At 44.6% G+C, this 18,013-nt stretch overlaps 1 protein-coding gene across 1 annotated transcript in view; it reads left to right on the top strand.

Annotated features, from left to right (window-relative positions):
• Positions 1-1,334: 1,334 nt before the first annotated feature.
• Positions 1,335-18,013, top strand: part of BAZ1B (bromodomain adjacent to zinc finger domain 1B) — a gene marked incomplete at its 5' end in the record, with an annotated part of 58,586 nt that continues 41,907 nt past the window's right edge. Inside the window, 6 exon segments of the mRNA XM_082008440.1 lie at positions 1,335-1,447; positions 7,946-8,062; positions 10,237-10,381; positions 11,280-11,478; positions 15,383-15,504; positions 16,407-16,604. Coding sequence (XP_081864566.1) covers positions 1,335-1,447; positions 7,946-8,062; positions 10,237-10,381; positions 11,280-11,478; positions 15,383-15,504; positions 16,407-16,604 — 894 coding nt within the window.

The raw sequence follows: 18,013 nt of genomic DNA, 5'->3' as shown, positions 1-18,013 counted from the left end.
TTGGGGAGTTGAATTTATCTCACACAGTTCTAACTAGTTTGTCAAGGCTGCTTTTTTTCATCCTGAAGGAGCCACAGCAGGGCTATACAGCACAGACCTGCTCCTCAATGCTGTGAAGCAGCAGCAATCCAGAATCACTGGAATATACTTCTTTAATGCACAAGTCTGCTTTCCCAATCACTGAGAGAGGGCTTAGAGGGAGCACTGCTGGGCTTGTACTTTTGCTGTGACTGCTTTCAGCAGGCAATGCTTGAGCTGCTGCCTCTTTGAGCCCTGGTAAACACTGATGATACAGAAGCTCCACATAGATCGTTCCTTATGGGGGGGGGAGGGGGGGAAGAAGAAACCACAAAAAAACTCAAAACACAACTCCCAACTTTTTGTCTTCCCACCCACGGGGTCCCCAGGCCTCCCGCCCCACTGCACCCCAGAGCACCGCTGGAAGCGGGCACGGCCTTTGCCGCACAGCCCGGGACCACGAGGTGCCACGGACCACCTCCAACGCCGGTCCCTCGGAGCACCGGAGCCCTCCCCGGCCCCTCACCGCCGCCGCGGACCGCGACCCGGAGCCGGCTGCCGCAGCACCGCTGCGTGCTGGGCCGCTCAGAAGGAGCCCCGGCCTCCGCACAACGCTGGCTGCGCGAACGGACCAGACGGGCGGCACCGGCCGCGCCGCCCCCGGGCCGGCTCACCGGAGCTGCCACTACACCGCCGCGCGGAAGGCCGCCGGGGTGCGGAGGGGGCGCGCTGGCGTGACCCGAGTCCGCGCTCGCTGAAGGTCGACAGCTACCACAGAGAAGCAGAACCCCACAATGCCCCGCGCGCCCCTGCCCCTTTAAGAGGTGGTGGGCGGCACGAGCCGGGCGCGGAGGACAAAGCCCGGCGCGCGGCCCCGCCGCTGTGCCCGGATAGGGGGGCGGGGTCGCGCCCCGATTGGTCGCCGTGGGCCGGGGGGCGGGCGGATAACGGGGACACAAAATGGAGTCGCGCTCTCTGCCACTTACATAACGCGACCTCTCACCTCGCGCGCGGTGCAAGCTAACTTGCTGCGCCGGCGGGCGGGGCCAGGCTGAGAGATTGGCGGGCGGCGCAGCCAATCCCAAGCCGGTAGCGCCTGCGGCCCGCCAGTAGGCTCTCGGGGCCGTGGCGGCGGGGGCGTGCCCCGCGGGGCGGGAGGCAGGTTCGGGTGCGCGCGGCGAGGCTCGGCCCGCCGCCCGCCCGGGAGGGGGAGGGGAATCTCCCGCCATTTTTCAATCCTCCCGCCCGGGTCCCGCCGCTGCCGGGGTCGTCGCGCGAATCCGCCGGCTCCGGCCGGGACCCCGCCTCGTCCCGTCATGGCGCCGCTACTGGGCCGCAAGCCTTTCCCGCTGGCCAAGCCGCTGCCGCCGGGGGAGCCGGGGGAGCGGTTCGTCATCCCCCACACGCAGGAGGCCTTCCGCACCCGCGAGTATCCGCTCGGCCCGGGGGCGCGGGGGGACGGGGATGGGGCGGCGGGGACGGCGCGGGCTGCGGCGGCGCCGCTGTCACCCGCCGCGGCGGCTGGCCCCGGGCCGAGCGGTCCCGCCGCTGCAGCGCGCGGAACCGGCCTCCGCGGCGGCCCCGGCCCTCCCGGGGGGCGGCGAGGCAGAACAAAGCGGCCGCGGGGCCGTTAGGCTGCTCCGGCGCCGGCTCCTCGCGGGAAGGGCCCGGCCGGCGGCGGCGGCTCTGCCCGGCCCGTGAGGGGAGTCCGGCCCCCGCTGCGCCGCGCTCGGCCGTGGCGCCGGGGGGCGGTTGTTCCCCGACCCGCTTTAAAACGCGGACGGGAGGCGAGGCGGGAGAGCGGGGACAGCCCAGCTCCGCGGGGCTGAAGCTCTTGGAGGCGGCGCGGCCGTAGAAGGAAACTTAACGGGCAAAGGCTGCCGGGGACCGGGAGCTGGCAGCGTGTTCAACTGATACCGCTAGATAGGGATTGATGAATGCAGGTAGCACAGGATTAATGCAGTTCTCGAGGGGGTTTGCAGTACAAATTTGGGGTGTGTATCCCGTGGGTGGGGGGTGGCGTTCAAACTAGAGACACCCACAAGGAGGAGAATAAAATAGTGACAGAAGCAGCACGCCTGTGGAGAGTCCAGGTGTTCGTTCTGCGTGTGAGTATCTTCTGGGCTGCTTTTGCATGACAAGCATTTTTTATTAATGATTCCATGAGAGTCAGCGAGTGACAGTCCTTGAGCGGCAGGAAGTGGACGTAGGCAAGGCAGATAACTGTCACCGGCGCTGTGCAGCCATGAAGGCAGACTTCAGGGCTGGAGCAGCAGGACTTCTGCGCTGTAACCTGCAAACTGCTGCTTCAGGAGGCTGGTTTGTTGTTTGTGTTACAAGGATCAAAATCTGAGGAATTGAGGACTGAAGGAAGGACTCGAAGCGAGGTGGAAATGCATGAATATAGGAACATACCTCGGAGATCTTGGTGGTGCAGAAGACAAAGGAACTCCAGAACTTGCACAGACCCCTGTATTGGAGAGTGTCTTGTTACTTCAGTATGAAGAACAGCCAGTGAAAGCCCCCAAGGAAGGATTAGGTAGCTTTTGAAGAGGAAATGCATATCTGAGTGCAGATAGGCATTGCTAATGCATTCAGCTCAATAAAATGAGATTGGGTAGAGTGTTAGATACTTGATTTTTGGCAGTATTTTAAATTAAAGCATTCAGTCTGTGACTCAAAAACCAGCTATTGTGGTGTGTGCAAACTGAAAGTAGCTCAGTCATCCATCTGACCAGGCAGAGACCTGTTCTCTCTTCCCCTACGAGGAACTATCAGTGATCAAAAAGACAGCTTTTAAGCATAATTACTACTTTTGTAAACGAAGATATGGCTTTAAGGTTCATCTACCCTGTAGGAACAGCACAGAGGAGTTAAGGGTCACCTTCTGAGAGCACCAGTCTGTTGCTATGGCTCTTGCGGATCTGTGAGTAGATAGAGGACATGTTTCAGCAGACACTTGTACAGTATTAACATTAAGGGAAAAAGGATGGTTTCCACTCCTCAGAGGGGATGGCGTTAGCTGCAGGGTGAGAAGGAAAGATGAAACCAATGCAAGCACTGGGGTTCTAGAGAGATGCTCTTCTCTTGGAGAAAATGCTTCATGGAGTGCCATGGGAGGCAGACAGCCTAGCATGTTCTAGAAAGTTCATCTTGGCAGATAGACGTCATGAAGCTAAAAAGAGAAACTAAGTAATGTTGGGTTTCTGTCTTTCTTTGTTGACTGTGTATAATATAAGCTAGACAAAAAGTGGAACAGAAAATTGCAAATGACTCAGTAAGTTCAAGGGAGATGTTACCTAAGGAAGACTTTGGAGGGGTTTTGTGGTTTTGGTTTTGTTTTTGTCATTTCTGTTTGTCCTAGATAGCACTGAGGAACGGCTCTTGTGGATGGGAGCGGTCTGCAGAGGGGCCATGTCAAGAGCTACCTGAGTCTTTGTCCAGAGCAGTGCCCAGTGTTGTTTATGCCAAGGCCTGGCAGAATATAGTCTCCTGAAATTTTCTTTTTTCCACCTTGAAAAACTATTGATCAGTTCTTCCCCTAAAGGGTGTACATAGTGCAGAGCTATGAATGAGGTATTTGAAATACATAAAAAGTTCTTAAGACTCTTTGCTTGTTTGTTTTTTCTCTTTGGTTAGCATTTGCAGCTCTAGATTGGGTTGAACAAAAAATGGAGATTGGGGTATTGTATATGAGGAGAGATGTCTGCCCTGTGGGCATGTGTTAAGAAAGTGTGTCTGGCAGCAGTGGACAGATGGATGGGCTGGTCATCTGAGCTCAGGTGTTTATTTGGGTCTGATATTTCTTTGTAGCTTTATGTGGCTTCCTTTGACTGCCAAATCCCCTGAAAACCTTTTAAGAGAAACCATGCTGTGTAGAGTCCATTGTGTCCTGGTGAAGCCTTGGGCTTCTGGTGTCTGAGTCAAAGTGAGCCATGCTAATTGTGTGGGGATGGGAGGATGGCTGGGTAATCAGAGATAGAGCAGATCCTCCAGAGCTCCTGCAAGCATGAGTCTATGTTAGGTGTCAGGCAAACACTTCATGTGTGGTACAGTCTTGTCTGGTTTATGTCACTTGTGCACTTGGTCTGTGACGCACATAGCAAGCATTTGATGTCTACCAAAACACTGAATTTTGTTCCCTGGCGAGCAGGTCATCTCTTCTGTTAGTGCGTGGGACTGCTGCAGTATGTATTCTGCTATACCAGCTGCAGTTGGAAAACCATGCTGCCAGCTCCAGAAAGGTGCTTGGTTCAGAGAGCTAACCAGCCTGTACTGGTGAGAAGGGACTATTCCAGCCAAAGCTTTCCTTCAGCCATCAGAGTATGGTTTTGGGAAGCTATGTTGCTTTCCTCCGCAGAGAAAAGCTTGCTGTCTGTCTTTGGTTAGCTTCTTTGTACAGTAAGGAGCACAGAGAACATGAAGAATCAGGCTGCATTTGGCATACAAGTTAAAGGCTGCCATTCACGTCTTCACGTGTGACATAAGCCAGTTAACCTCTGGCTGAAAGACGGCAGCACCAAAGCACGGTCGTGTCACACTCTGCAGTTCTAGGAAAACTTTGCCACCCACCCAGGGAGTAGTGTCTTACAAGTATACTGACTTTCCTGGTAAGTTTGCCTTTTTAGTTAATACAAGTGGAAGCAATTAGGATCCTCTAAAGCTATTTTGGAGTTGATACTCATTTCTGGGAGAGCATTAATAACCCAGGAAGAAGTAAACGCTGTATCTGCTTAATAGTCATCTTGTGCCGTGGTTAGCTTGTTTACTTTAACCATTTTTCTTTAAAAGGGTCCCTTGTTTTTAATGTAACTTTGTTTTCTGCCTTTCAACATTAAGTGTTCTTCAGCGTGATGCAAACAGATGTGATTTATTAACTGTTAGACAGTGGGTAGTCATCTGTTTAATTTAACACGTGTGTTATTCACGGCTTTTTGGGGAATGTTCAGAAGTAGCTGGTGTCCAGGATTTTTTATTTATTGTTGTGCTGGGAATTTGTGGCAATGGCAGCTCCAACTGTGCAGAGAGATGGGTTGGTTATGGCATACCAGTAAGCCTTCGCTTGTAGTCCTGAATCAGACCTGCTGAACAGCCTGAAATTTGTTGGGTTTGTTTCCAGTCTGCATGGAAAGGACAAACAGCGTATGTGTAGTGGAAAGTTTGAGCTATAGTAAACTTTGCAAAACATTCTCCTGCCTTTTGGCTTTGTGCTGGCCCCAGGATTTCAAAGCAGAACCTGGCTTGGGAGCTTATGGCAGAGCACAGGCAGGGTGGACACTTGTGGGCATGAGTCTTGAGCACTGGTTAGGGAATGTGTCCAGGGGTCAATGTTAGACGAGCTGACCAGCTGTAGGTGGAATTAAATTGCATTTGAGAGGCAGAGCTGAGCTGGACAGGGAAATAGCTATACCTGCCCCTCTTAAATTCAGTGTTGATCTGTGAAGTGTGGGTCCTGATATGGTGGGGTTAAACTTGTTCTCGTCGGTGTGTACAAGGAGGGGAAAATTCTTGTAGATCTCCCTGTCAATATGGGAAATGGTGTTAGGAAAAAGTGTGTCTTTCAATTATTTTTCAGATGGAGATCAGCATTTATTTGCTCTCCTTGCTAGAAGGAAAGGAATCTCCTCACGGGGCTAGAGAGAAGAAAGTCGATAAATGTAGGGGGGAAGTAGACCGTAATGTTATTTCCCAGCTGTATCTCAAATATTTATTTATCGTGAGGCTGCTGAAGGTTTATTAAGGCAATGTGCTGAGCCCTTAAGAAGTGTGTCTTTCCTTTAGCATTCCTGTTATGGCAGCTGTAAATCCTTCATATCTAGGTGGTGTCCATGGACGCATGGAAGGAATGCCTGGGAGAGAGTGAAGGTGGGGTTGCTGAATAAAGCTGAAGACGCTTGTATGTTTAGGCTTCTGTCTACAGCAAGGATTGAATTTGATTTTAACTCTTCTTTTTGTGGGAAAGGCATAGGGAGGAATAGTACTGTGGTTGCAGTTTAGTCATTATTAATTGCTTAATTAATTGGTTAATTGCTGTAAATATAAGCAGGACTCCTTGTTTCTTGTTTGATGGGGGATTTTTCTCTCGCTTTTTTTTTCTTTTTTCCTTTTCCCCCTTAGCTTAGTATCACTAAATACGTTAAAATCACTTCTGGTCTGGTCAGCGGTGCTGTGCAGCTGAGTTCCTTTAAGCTGTTGTTACTCCGTGCCACTGTCGCACCACAGCGATGGCGCTTCCTCCCCCTGCGCTGTAGCACCTCTTGTTTCTGTGAAAACTTAAGCATCTTTGAAACCTCACGGAGGGGTAAGAATTGACCAGAGGCCTCAGAATGAAGTGGGCGGGATGACTTGTCAGATCGCTCTTCATCTGTCAAAGACCAGGGAACTCCACAAGCCTGGCTGTCAAAAGTTGGGGAACTGCAGGATTTCTCCTTGGTTTTCTCCTGCTCCAGGCAGAGGGGATGCTGTCAGCAGTGGCAGCCTCCTCGAGGTAGCTCTGTTCCTGGTTTATACTCTTGCATAACACCGGATGCTGTGGCTGGAAGATACCTGTGTAGCTTCTGTACCTTGTGCTTTACTTCAGGGCTGTGAAGAAATGTCCAAGAAAATTTACTTTGTTGGAGTTGTAATTTGGCTTCCTAATACGAATATTAAAAAAAAAAATCGTAAAAATAAAAAAAAATAGGTTAGTTGCACTAAAATTTTTGTGAGAGACAAAGCATATGCAGGATACGATGAGTGATTTGCTGTGGCTGGTGGCTCTGCCTTCGCAGGAGCGTGGAGCAATCTGCTTGTTCCCACAGAGGTTCATAATTAGCACTTGTGCTGCAGCAGGCTGAGCCGCTGTCGTTGGTACAAGTGTGCTTTGTACTCTGCGCTTGCTTTTCTGCTGGAGAGCACACTGAAGGAGAAGGGAAAGATGCTTTTCCTGCCTCTGTGATAATTTCTCCACTTAAGTTACTGTCGGTAAGCATATGGCAACTTAAGCAGGCTGCGACGGGGTAAATCGGTATGGATTTACATTATGCTAGCTCTTCTGATAATTGTGCCTGTACATGTTCTATCCATAGAAAGTGTGAAGTAGCTTATATCTGTTTTCACTGAGAGTTAATTACTGCTTAAGTAGAACGGGTAGAGCATAGACACAGATGCTAACAACAGAGTAGCTAATGCTGTAATTCATAATGCTGTCCACCTCGGTGACTTGCCTGTGCGCACATTAATCCTAATGGCCTGAATAATTTAACCTTAGGGCTGGTTGTGATACGGGAAGCAGGTGATGAAGTTGGTGAGAAGGGTTGTAATGTTGTGCTAACGCAGGAGGCTGCTCTTGTTGGAAACCAAATGAAAGGTGGCTTTTCTAGTGATTGCAGTTTCAAAGCTTTTGGATTTTTTTTTTTTTTCTCAAAAGGTTGGCTGTACTGGCTAGACTGGTAATTTGCATCTAGAGTTTGTAACACCACCCCAAGGCATTAGTAGTAGTAGTAGTTCACTGACAGTTATTGTCAGGCATTTAGTGGTAGCCCATGCCATGTGTCCGGCACGTGCCTGTGATATTGTTTGTGCTGTTTTCCAATGAATCAGACTGGAAAAGCTGAAAAGTAACTTAGCCAAGCCACAAAATGTTCAGCAGTATGTATTGCCCTTGTGTAGTTCAGCTGAAGTGCCGGTGGTGTGGTACCTTCTGTATGCCAGTGTGGAACAGGATGGGCATTTCAGCTGCAGAAAGCTCCAGTGCATCCTGGTCGGAAAACCGATCAGATTTAATGCAGCATCTCCATGGTAGATGCAGGGTCGAACTGTACTGTAGCAATCCTCAGCTTTCATGCATTCCAGTAGTAAGGGTTTAATGGAATTTGGTTGTATTGTGCTACTGTGATGACGCTTTCCAGTGCATAAATCCTGTTTTCCTGAGCTGCCACTTCTACAGAGAGTATGAAGCACGTTTAGAGAGATACAGCGAACGAATATGGACGTGCAAAAGCACAGGAAGCAGCCAGCTGACGCACAAAGAGGCTTGGGAGGAGGAGCAGGAAGTTGCTGAGCTGTAAGTACCAGTGAAGAAATTGGTCTGTGTCTATCTTTAGGCATTGGGGCAGAAGAGTGGACTTGGGAATGATATGTGATTGCAAGTTTATGAGGTGAGGTAAGTAGCTTTTTACTGGCTCTAAGTAGATCTGGGGATTCTGGAGTTGAAAGCAAATTAAGTCCAAATTTGATGCCATCGCTGATGCAGTTGAGTAATGTACTTATTTAGTGCTGTATCTTGGTATTACTTGACCTAAAATAGTTCAGCATATGGTACTTGGCATATTTTAAAGCTCCTTGAGTAATGGGAATTTTTCGGGGGGGGGGGGAATCTTGAAGGAGCTAAAGTAAAAATACAGTAAAAAGAGGCCATTAAAGTGTTTCACATCAGCCAGGCCCACAGCTGTAATTTTTTTCCAGATTTGCATTGCAATCACTTGTTGTACTACATTAAAAAAAATGTTTTAGAGTGAGATTTGGGGGATCTGCTCTACTTGAAGCGATGAAGAACAAAGGGAAACAGCAAGAATGATTATTCTGTTCAGACCACCAGTGTTCCTCCAGGCCGCGTGTCCTGACCTCCCGCTCTAGCACACAGCACAGGCCCCAGTCCTTGGTTGAGGTTCAGCACAACCCTTGCCGTAGAAGTGAATTTTCTGTAAAGGTGCAAGTCCTTGGCTCAACCAACATACATAACTTATTTTGTGATTACCAAATTGTAGGAATTACGCCAAACAAATTACATGTTTTTCTGTTCTGTGAATTGATGACTTGGACTTCTGTGACTTTTTTTTCCCCTGGATTTGAACTGGGGAGGTTGTCAGCAGTCCTACCTAGGAGGTGAAATTTTCTGCTGCTTCTCTTTCGTGAAGAATCCACCTTTCTGATTCATTGGCAAAAGAGTTAACAGCCTTAGCCTAAGGAGAAATTCTCCATCGTTTGAGGTTAATGGCATCCTTAAAGGTAACAAACAAGAAACCCATTTGCTAATAGTCCTAATTTTCTCTGGGGGGTGAAGTACTAGTCTTCGCTGCTTCCTCCCTAGTGTTCTTGTTTGAGAGGATGGTGCACAGTTGGCTCCATAAATTTATAATCCTGAGTCAAAAACTACTGATCTAGTGTCACTTACTTTTGCTTAACAATGTTGGATTGGTTGGCCACTTCTGAAAACATTAAGAAATGTAAATGAAATATAAATGAAAGATTTCTCAATGAGAAGTTTAGCTATAGTCTTTCTAAATGGGGGGAAAAGACTATGTGAAATGAGATTTGGTCTTGTCTCTTCAAAGCAGGATTAAAAGCTTCCCAGGCAGTTTTCTGGCTGCTTTAATACCTGACAGTAGTCTAAATAAAAAAAGTTCATTTAGGCAGTTTGCTAAAGGGATAAATTTGTTCATGGCAGTTGTAGAACGGCAAATATAGTTGAGGATTGTCGGCAATGCATCCCTGAGTCTGGGAAGTTTTGGAAAACTTGAAACTTGAAAAAACTTGAAAGAGTTTTGGAAAAATGGAGAATTTTGTTCCTCCTTACAGTAACTTGAAATGGACTCTACTTTTTAGCCAGAAAGCTTTATGCAGTCTATTTCTTAGCACTCCTATCAGCTAACTGACCTGATCTTTTAGAAAGGAAATCAGTCAAGTAAACTTGTAACAGTCCTTTCTTTTCTTTGAATTAAAAAGTTTGAAGATGATAACATGGTGAAACACATTTTCTCTGGAAAGATAATTTGATTATGTAAGCCTGCCCCTATCTTCTTTACAGCGTTAGCAGTCTCTAAGCCCAGAGTTTGGGAAAAAAGAAATGCTAAATTTTCATCAGCATTGTTGGAAGGAAAAAAATTAAAGTAACAAGCCCCAGAATAATGACATGGTCTTTGTATATATCTAACATCTAATAGGGAGGCAATAATAACCTGCAAGAAAGGGTTCAACGGCAGCGCTGCTCTTCCAGACTGCTTTATGGTGTCCCTTCTGGGAAGGACCAGTACGATTTGTATTGTCATGCCGATTGATGCTTTGGAGGGGTGCTGGGGGGTGGGCAGCAAAAAACCCTGGGATGCTTGCATGTTAATGTGGCATCTGCCTCAAACATTGTCCTGGCTGTTAATGTTCCTGGAATTGCGAAATGAGAGGCTACTTTGCATTTTGACTTTTATTCCCTGAATAACTAAAACTTCTTATGTGCTTGCCTAGCTTGAAGGAGGAGTTCCCCGTCTGGTATGAGAAACTGGTACTGGAAATAGTCCACCACAACACTGTATCTTTGGAAAAGTTGGTGGATGCAGCTTGGCTGGAGATCATGACCAAATTTGCACTGGGAGAAGAGTGTGACTTTGAGGTAAGGATCTGTTTTCCATTTTATCCCATGCTTTTGCACAGAGTTAATTTTTGATATCTAGAGGCAGGAGAAGTGGTGAAGAATGTGTTAGCCACTTACTTTATCAGAGAGATGGTGAGAATTTCTGTTCTAGGGGATCCCAGTGACATCACCTGCTTTTGAATGCAGAACGGTTCCACATGCACGTGGATGACCCGTACTGATGGCAAGAGAAAAATGACTCATCTCTATGTGGGGGGCAGGGAATAGAGATATATTTTGTATACTGCTTATAGTATGTTACGGTCTGTGTATATATTTAAATATATATAAATAAATATTTTAATTACATGTAGCTAAAATTGATAATCTGTAGTCTTTTCACCTAACATGTTCCCAGAAGAAGTAGTCATCTTAAACTAATGTAGCTTGAAGTCAACTGCTGACAGGTATCTAATGATGCTGTAATAATTAGAAAATTCCTCCAAAACTGGAAATGATGGGGAAAACAGAAACTTGTTAAAAATGAGGGAAAGTTATAAAATTTTCTCTGTTAGCAATTTGTTTAGGACATACTGTCTCAACTAGGGCTACTGAAAGAGCATGCTTGCACCTTGCACACACAGTCTTTCCCTATGCTTGAAAAAGCAGCATTATTAAACACTGGAAAAGCTTGTGGGTTGGCAGTTCTTTCTTGACAATTTGTACAGAACTTCCAGGTGGGAGTAGTAGAAAGAAATCCTGTAATTGTTTCATGAGAGGGATCATGAGCTTCTCTCAGGGAGGATGTCAATTAAGTGTTTTGCCAAATTACGGTTTGTAGGTTGTCTCAGTTGCTTTTTTTCCTTCCTCATAGCATTAAAGCTCATTAGTTCACATGTCTTGCTCAGGTTCAGTTTTCGTCAATGTTTCTGTGCAGGTTGGTAAGGAGAAAATGTTGCCTGTGAAAGTTGTGAAAATACATCCCCTGGAGAAAGTTGATGAAGAGGCCTCAGAGAAGAAATCTGATGGAGCCTGTGATTCCCCATCCAGTGACAAGGAAAACTCCAGCCAGGCAGCCCAGGACAACCAGAAGGAAGCTATCCTGAAAGAGGATGACAACAGGAGGGAAAGTATGAGTAAGTAGTAAGATGGCATGCCAGTAGGTAGCACCTGAAAGTGAGTATTTGAATTCGTGACTTGGGCCTGGGCTGTGAATGTTGTATGTGATGTTTAAACAGCATTATGTAATGAAAATCCTGAAATTGTTGCTGTTAGCGGTGCAGCTTTGGTGGCATCAGTGCTGTTGTCTTTCAACTGTTCTTCCCTGTTTTAAAGCAGAAAACGTGCTGTCGTTCTGAAGTGTAATACCGAGAGCTATGCATGAAACGTATAAGCTTCGAAAGTATAAAAAAGTGTATTTTAAAAAAAGGGGAGGGTGAGGGAGGAGCGCAACAGCAAAGGTTCGTGCAGAATCATAAAGTTCTGTTGTGATGTTCATCCTCAGAACAAACATCTCTAGTTCTAAAGCCCGTTGTTCTGCAGTCAGAGACAAGCCCTAATGTTCTTTCATGTCCCCAGTTGACATAAAAAAATTGGGTTTTTTTAGTTTGCTTTATCCCCTTTTCAATTTTCGAATGCTGTAACAAAATTCATGCAGAAAATTGCCTATTATTTTTTTTCTAAGGATTCAAAATAATGCATGCTTTGAAACATTGTTCCCCTCTTTCATACCTGTTCCTCCCTGCTGCAGAACTAAATAGTGGATGTCCAAGGCTTTTCTTGACTCTGAGAAGGTACTGTTGAAAAAGGGGGGAAAAAAAAAATTCATGTCCCGTTTAACTTCCTAAAAATGGAATTATAAGATTCTTTAAAAGAGATTTCAAAAAGTGTTTTAAAACAAACAAAATCCCAAACCCACATCATAGCTCTAATCTGGAAAGCTTAATTTTAAAGGCACATAAATGTAAAACTATTTACATCTGTAAATAGCCACTCCAGCATCTAGGGAAGGTGTATAAAGCCTCCTGTAATATGGAGAAGAGGAAACTCAGAAAACAGCCCAGCAAGCTAATAACAAAGTCAGGAGTGGAAAACAAGTTCTACGAAGCTTGTCCCAAGCTTCATAGAAGCTTCATAATTGTCAGCTGCTTCTGATTGGTACTGGAAAAAGTTATGAGCTGTTTTGATATCATTGCAGTGCTCTGTATAACCAGGAAGGAAAAAAAGTGTTGCAGAAATGATCTGGACTATATACTCATCCTTTGGAACAGTAGTATGCTTGGAGAGGGACTAATGCACACTATTTTTTTAATTAAATTTTATTTTTAATTGAGTGGTAGTTCTCTTGAACGACCTTATAAAAGGCATGGGAAGTACCTTTTGCTTCAAAAATGCTCACTGACCAGATTTACAGCAGCATTTTTGGGCTGGGGTAGTAAAGACTACCATAATATGTTGTTCATTGGTGTGCAGTATTCTAACGAGCTGTGTTCAGCTGTGCTCTTACTGACATTGCCAGTATTGACATTCCAATTGCTCTGAGACTGGAAGAATACTGCAGGAATGGGAATTCCTGCTCCTTTTTCAGCTGATTGTCTGACCTGTGTTTAGTTACCTCTATAAACTGGGATTGCCCTACCTTTTCTGTAAAAGATTTTCAAATTAAAGGTGCTAGCAGTAAAAACAGTAAAATATAATAATCAGTAAAAACAGTAAGCACTCATTCTTTTAACTCTTCTCATACATATGCATTTATTAAGAGGATATTTTATTGCTAATGCTTTTATATTTTGGATTATAATAGAACATACATTCATAGTAAACGCATTACTGACTCTGGTATATAGAGTCTGTTAAAATAACTACGTAGCACTTGTTAAATTTATACAGCAAACTAAGAAATAGTAAAGACTTGCTTTCATTTAGTGGGTTCAGGCCCTGAACTGCACCTGCAGGAGACCGTGTACAGTATCTGGAGTACCTGGCCACGCTTCCTTGACTTTTTCTTTCTAGTGAGTCGCATGCTTGACCACCAGTAATATGGGTTGAGGTCATGATGCAGGAGTGAGCATTCAGAAGTGATAACAGGCTCTGCATAACAGTGTGTGACGTAAGAGTTGTATCTTTCTGTGCACACACGAGGGGGCAGAGTTACCTTAGCATTTTTATTAATGCTTATGTCAAACTTGCTGATTTTGTTAGCTGAAAAAAGGGGCAGAAAAAGAGAGCTTCAGTCACTCTGGTTAGGAGTATACTGTGCTTCAGAAGATAAAAATAAGGCTTTATACCAGCTTTATTGCATCACATGTGCAGTCTGAAGTGGCTTTGTATTTTTAGTTGCTTAGGGAGTGGACTCTGGAAAATCTACAGAAGTGAGAGGAAAGGCTAGTTTTTTCCTGAACATGGATGATGAACAACTGAAAGCAGGCTCTGCAGCTTGGACTGTACTTGCAACTAATACTGCTTTGGAAAATCCAAAATAAGTGGTGGATAGGAGGAGACAACGGCATATGGATGCTTTAGGAGGTTCCAGTAGTGTAGTGAATGTAAGTTTTACTACAGTACAATACAACAACAAATGAAGTATGCTTTTTGTAAAATAACTTTAAGAAGGAATGTGTAGTGATTTCTTCTTCCCACCCCTGAGTATCCAGGCGCACTTTGATGGAATTCAGTGTAGTCATCTCTATTTCTAGAATCTAGAAAGTAAATCATGAAACTTCTAGTGTGCTATTGAGCTGAAAAACATAGTTCAGTATTTGTGAAGTTGCCAAGATTTTTAACACAAATGTGAAACCAAAGCAGGCAAAAGTTATGTCTCAGCCTGACTTGCAGTAAGAGGATTAGACTCCTTTCACACATACTATTATGAAATTCAGGGGGTTTTATTTTAAAGAAATACTCCTATAATGAGTGATGCTTGGAGCAGAGGATTCTACATTGTGTTATCTGAAATGTAGCACTAATGTGGAAAGTAGCTGCACATTTGTGTATACAGTGCAGTGAGCCTGTAGCATCTATGGTCTGTTCCCTAACCAAGATGACTGATTCTGGAAGGGGCTGGGGGGCAGAACCTGGTTTTATACCATGTAAGCTATGATGCTGCCGAACTTTAAATGCTGTAGGGCTTAAAATGGGACAATGTGGTTTTTTTTTTTTTTTTTAAAGTCACTTAGGTCTAACATCTACTTGCATTCTGCATATACTTAGTAGCTAATTATTCTCATCTATCATGCTTGCTTAGTGTTTCCTTTGAGTTGTAGCCACAAACATAAAAACATTTGGGGATCACTTTCTTCAGTAAGCTTGGATTTTTGTCTTAAATGATTAACATCTGCAACCTGAATATAGAAATAATATACTTGATATCAGCTGCCAAGAAGATGTGATGCCTTTGTACTCTTTCAGTTACACCTTTCTTGAGAATAAAAAGACTGCTTGCATAAGTATGCTTAAAATCTCCAGCTAAACTAGCCCTTAGCTAGCCCTTAGCTAAACTAGCACTTAGGGCTCATCATTGTAAAACGCTTAATGGCCACCAAAGTTCAATGATTTTAAAAGTTCTTAAATTTAGAGTCAGTAATTCCTGTAGTAGAATTATTTCAAATATGGCATGGCAGAGACAGCTAGGGCTTTTGACAGCAGCTCCCTAAGCAGGTTACTGGTTAGGTTATGAAACCAGTCCCTCCTTCATGATTTTTATAAACATTTTCTCCCTTTGCATAGGTATTTGCAGCTTACCATCTGTAAAGAGATGGGTTGAAATGCTGCAAGTGATCCTTTATACTCCTTGAAGTATAAGTGTCACCTCCTACTTCAGAGCTGTTTATGGACTCCATTCCCAGCCGGCAACTTCAGGATATTTCCAAAACCCAATTTGGGATTTTTTCCTGATGTTCTAGTTTAACCAAACACTGTATTGTTAGCAAGGGATGGGGTGCCCAGTCCAGGGATGGTCAAGATTCTTTAACCTTTTCGGTATTCTAATACTAATGTCTTGCCTTAACGTCATGCAATTAATGCCTTGCCTTGCTTTATCAGACGATAGAGCACGTAGGTCTCCTCGGAAGCTTCCCACTTCTTTGAAGAAAGAAGAAAGGAAGTGGGTTCCACCTAAATTCCTCCCACACAAATATGATGTCAAGCTGAAAAATGAAGATAAGGTGAGTTTTCTGCTTGAATTCTTTCTATTATAACATGAATATGCAAGTTTTTAATTAAATAATCATTAACGGTGTGTCTGTACAGCACAACATAGTACTTTCTGCTGGAGCCATGGTATTGGAAGCAGGATGGCTGTAGTTGTGAGGCTGACCAGCCTGGCTGTTTCCGCATATAATTGCGTTTTGTGCCAGAGAGGTCTTGACAGTTCCCTGGTACCACATACTGGTACACGCTGAGTCGCAGTGCTACAGTAGCTTTAGAGTGGTTGCTGTTAACCGGGTAATCTCTGGTCAAGCAGTTAATGAAACTTGGTCAGAGGTAGACTAGTTAAATTGTGAGCGGCAGTTGCTGCTCTTGTTCTAACAGAGCTTCTCTGAGAGTTGTAGATAGCTGTGCTTCAGGAAGCTCTGTAGCTGCAGCACTGCTGTGTGCTTTTTGTCACTGTGTCACAGCAAACTGCTGTGTGCTGTTAGCTAATTTGACAAGAGAGACAGTGCTGACCTCAATTTAATGAGTACCACTTGCAGATTACTCCTCTGGTCTCAGGAAAAAAATTAAAACCAAATAAAGACTAATACATAAAAGCTTTTAAGTTGGTACCAAGCACAAGCTGGAGGAAGGTCAGAGATAAGGCAGTGGGCTTTGGCAAGAAATCTGCAGCATAAACTAACTTTTTTTACTTCTTTGGCCAACTGAATCTCCTGCCAGTCTCCATTGTGCATCTCAGTTCTGCAAGTTCTGTTTGGTTTGTTTTGAGTCATTGCAAGAGAGCTTTGAAAGAGCCAAGAGTTTGTGGACGTAAAGCAGTATAATGGTCCTTGCTCCTTTTAGCTATATGATATGTATTTATAATGTGGTTAGAAGTTAAATGTTAACAGTCTGTCTCTCTGTTATCTCCAAGATCATCAGCAACGTACCAGCAGATAGCTTAGTCCGTACAGAGCGTCCTCCCAACAAGGAGATCCTGAGGTACTTCATCCGTCATAATGCGCTACGGGCCGGCACATGTGAGAACGCCCCGTGGGTAGTGGAGGATGAGTTAGTGAAGAAATACTCTCTCCCCAGTAAATTTAGTGATTTCTTGCTTGACCCACATAAGGTAAGGATTCCTAAAAGTATCATCTTTGCTTTCTCACCCATTCCCCACCCTTAAGCAATCTTGGCAGAGAGTTCAGTGTGCCAGTTAGGTTTTGGTGCTCCCGAGCGTAAATCAGCTTAGAGAGATGCTTAGCTGGAAGGCCCACTCTTTTGATGGTTGACCTTTTGTGAGGTGACACAGCTTGAATGTCTGGAACAGTGGTCTGCTTTGAAAATTTGAGGTGTAACTGCCTTTTCTTGATTCTCCCCTCCCCCCCAGTAGTTTTCATTACTTGTCTACAAGTAAGGACATGATTTCCTGATGTAATATTTCTTGGTGGCAGAGCTAGAGTCCTTACCTGGTAATGTCAGTTATTGGACTGTTTTCATGGATACAATGCAAGAGCTGGATATGTTTGACTTGATGATGCTTGGTTCTTGTATAGTGCTGGATTGAGTGATGGTAGATACCACAAATTTCATACTGAATACTCTAAGTAGCACTGATGTGGGGTTTTTCTAGCCCTGATGACCAGCCAAACATACTGTTAACCCAGTAAATGCCATATCTTGAAACCTGCTGTTTTAATAAAATACATCTTTGGGTGTAGAAAGCACTATTTTGTTCATTTAGTAAATTCACATTTTCATGGACTCTGTCTTTGTCAAGTGCTGTTCTAAAACTGGAAGAGAAGTGTTTGCTGTATCGTTTTTTCCTCACCAGGTTGAGAACACCCTTTTCTAGCAAGCTTCTATGGACTCTTCTGGATGCTTGTAAATTTGCTTAAAGGGAAAAATACATTCTTTATATTTCAGCTATGTTTACCCTTGCTGTAGTATTTGGAGTCATTGCCTTAATAGAAATTAAAGTATTTGCTGCTGGTGTACAAATTCTTTTATTCAGCACACTGATGGATGGAGGTGTACCTTCAGTATAAGAAAAAATACACAACTGTAACATCTTTGGTTGGACTTCATGAAGTCCTTAGCTTTATATTTATGGCTGGCGCTTTCCATAGCATGTTTCCCACTTGGCATAGACATTGAATTTATGTTGAGATTGTTGTTGCCCATCACTTCTGTGCTCCTTCAGTTTTTCTCTGGGTGGTGAGCTGGGTGGGCTCCAGGACTGAACCCTGCATGACTCACTTAAGAAATCTCTGAGCAGAGGAATAGTTTTTGAAATTCATGTCAGCATTTTCCAGGCAAACCCCCTCCTCACAGCCTTTTCAGTAGAAAGTAAGTGGTTTTATGTAACGTAGTAGGAAGCATTTAAAAGTCTTTAGTGTTTCATTTCATAAAGTTAAATGTGAACTTTCTGGAATGGTAAATGCCCCATCCCTGGAAACAGTCAAGGTCAGGTTGGATGGGACTCTGAGCAACTTGGTGTAGTTGAAAGTGTCCCTGCCCATTGCAGGTGGTTGGACTAGA

Source organism: Phaethon aethereus (genome assembly GCF_964289735.1).
Source record: "Phaethon aethereus genome assembly, chromosome: 19".
Lineage (NCBI taxonomy): Eukaryota > Metazoa > Chordata > Aves > Phaethontiformes > Phaethontidae > Phaethon > Phaethon aethereus.
Note: the sequence above shows the minus strand (reverse complement) of the source record. Positions and strands in the feature narration are given on the sequence as shown.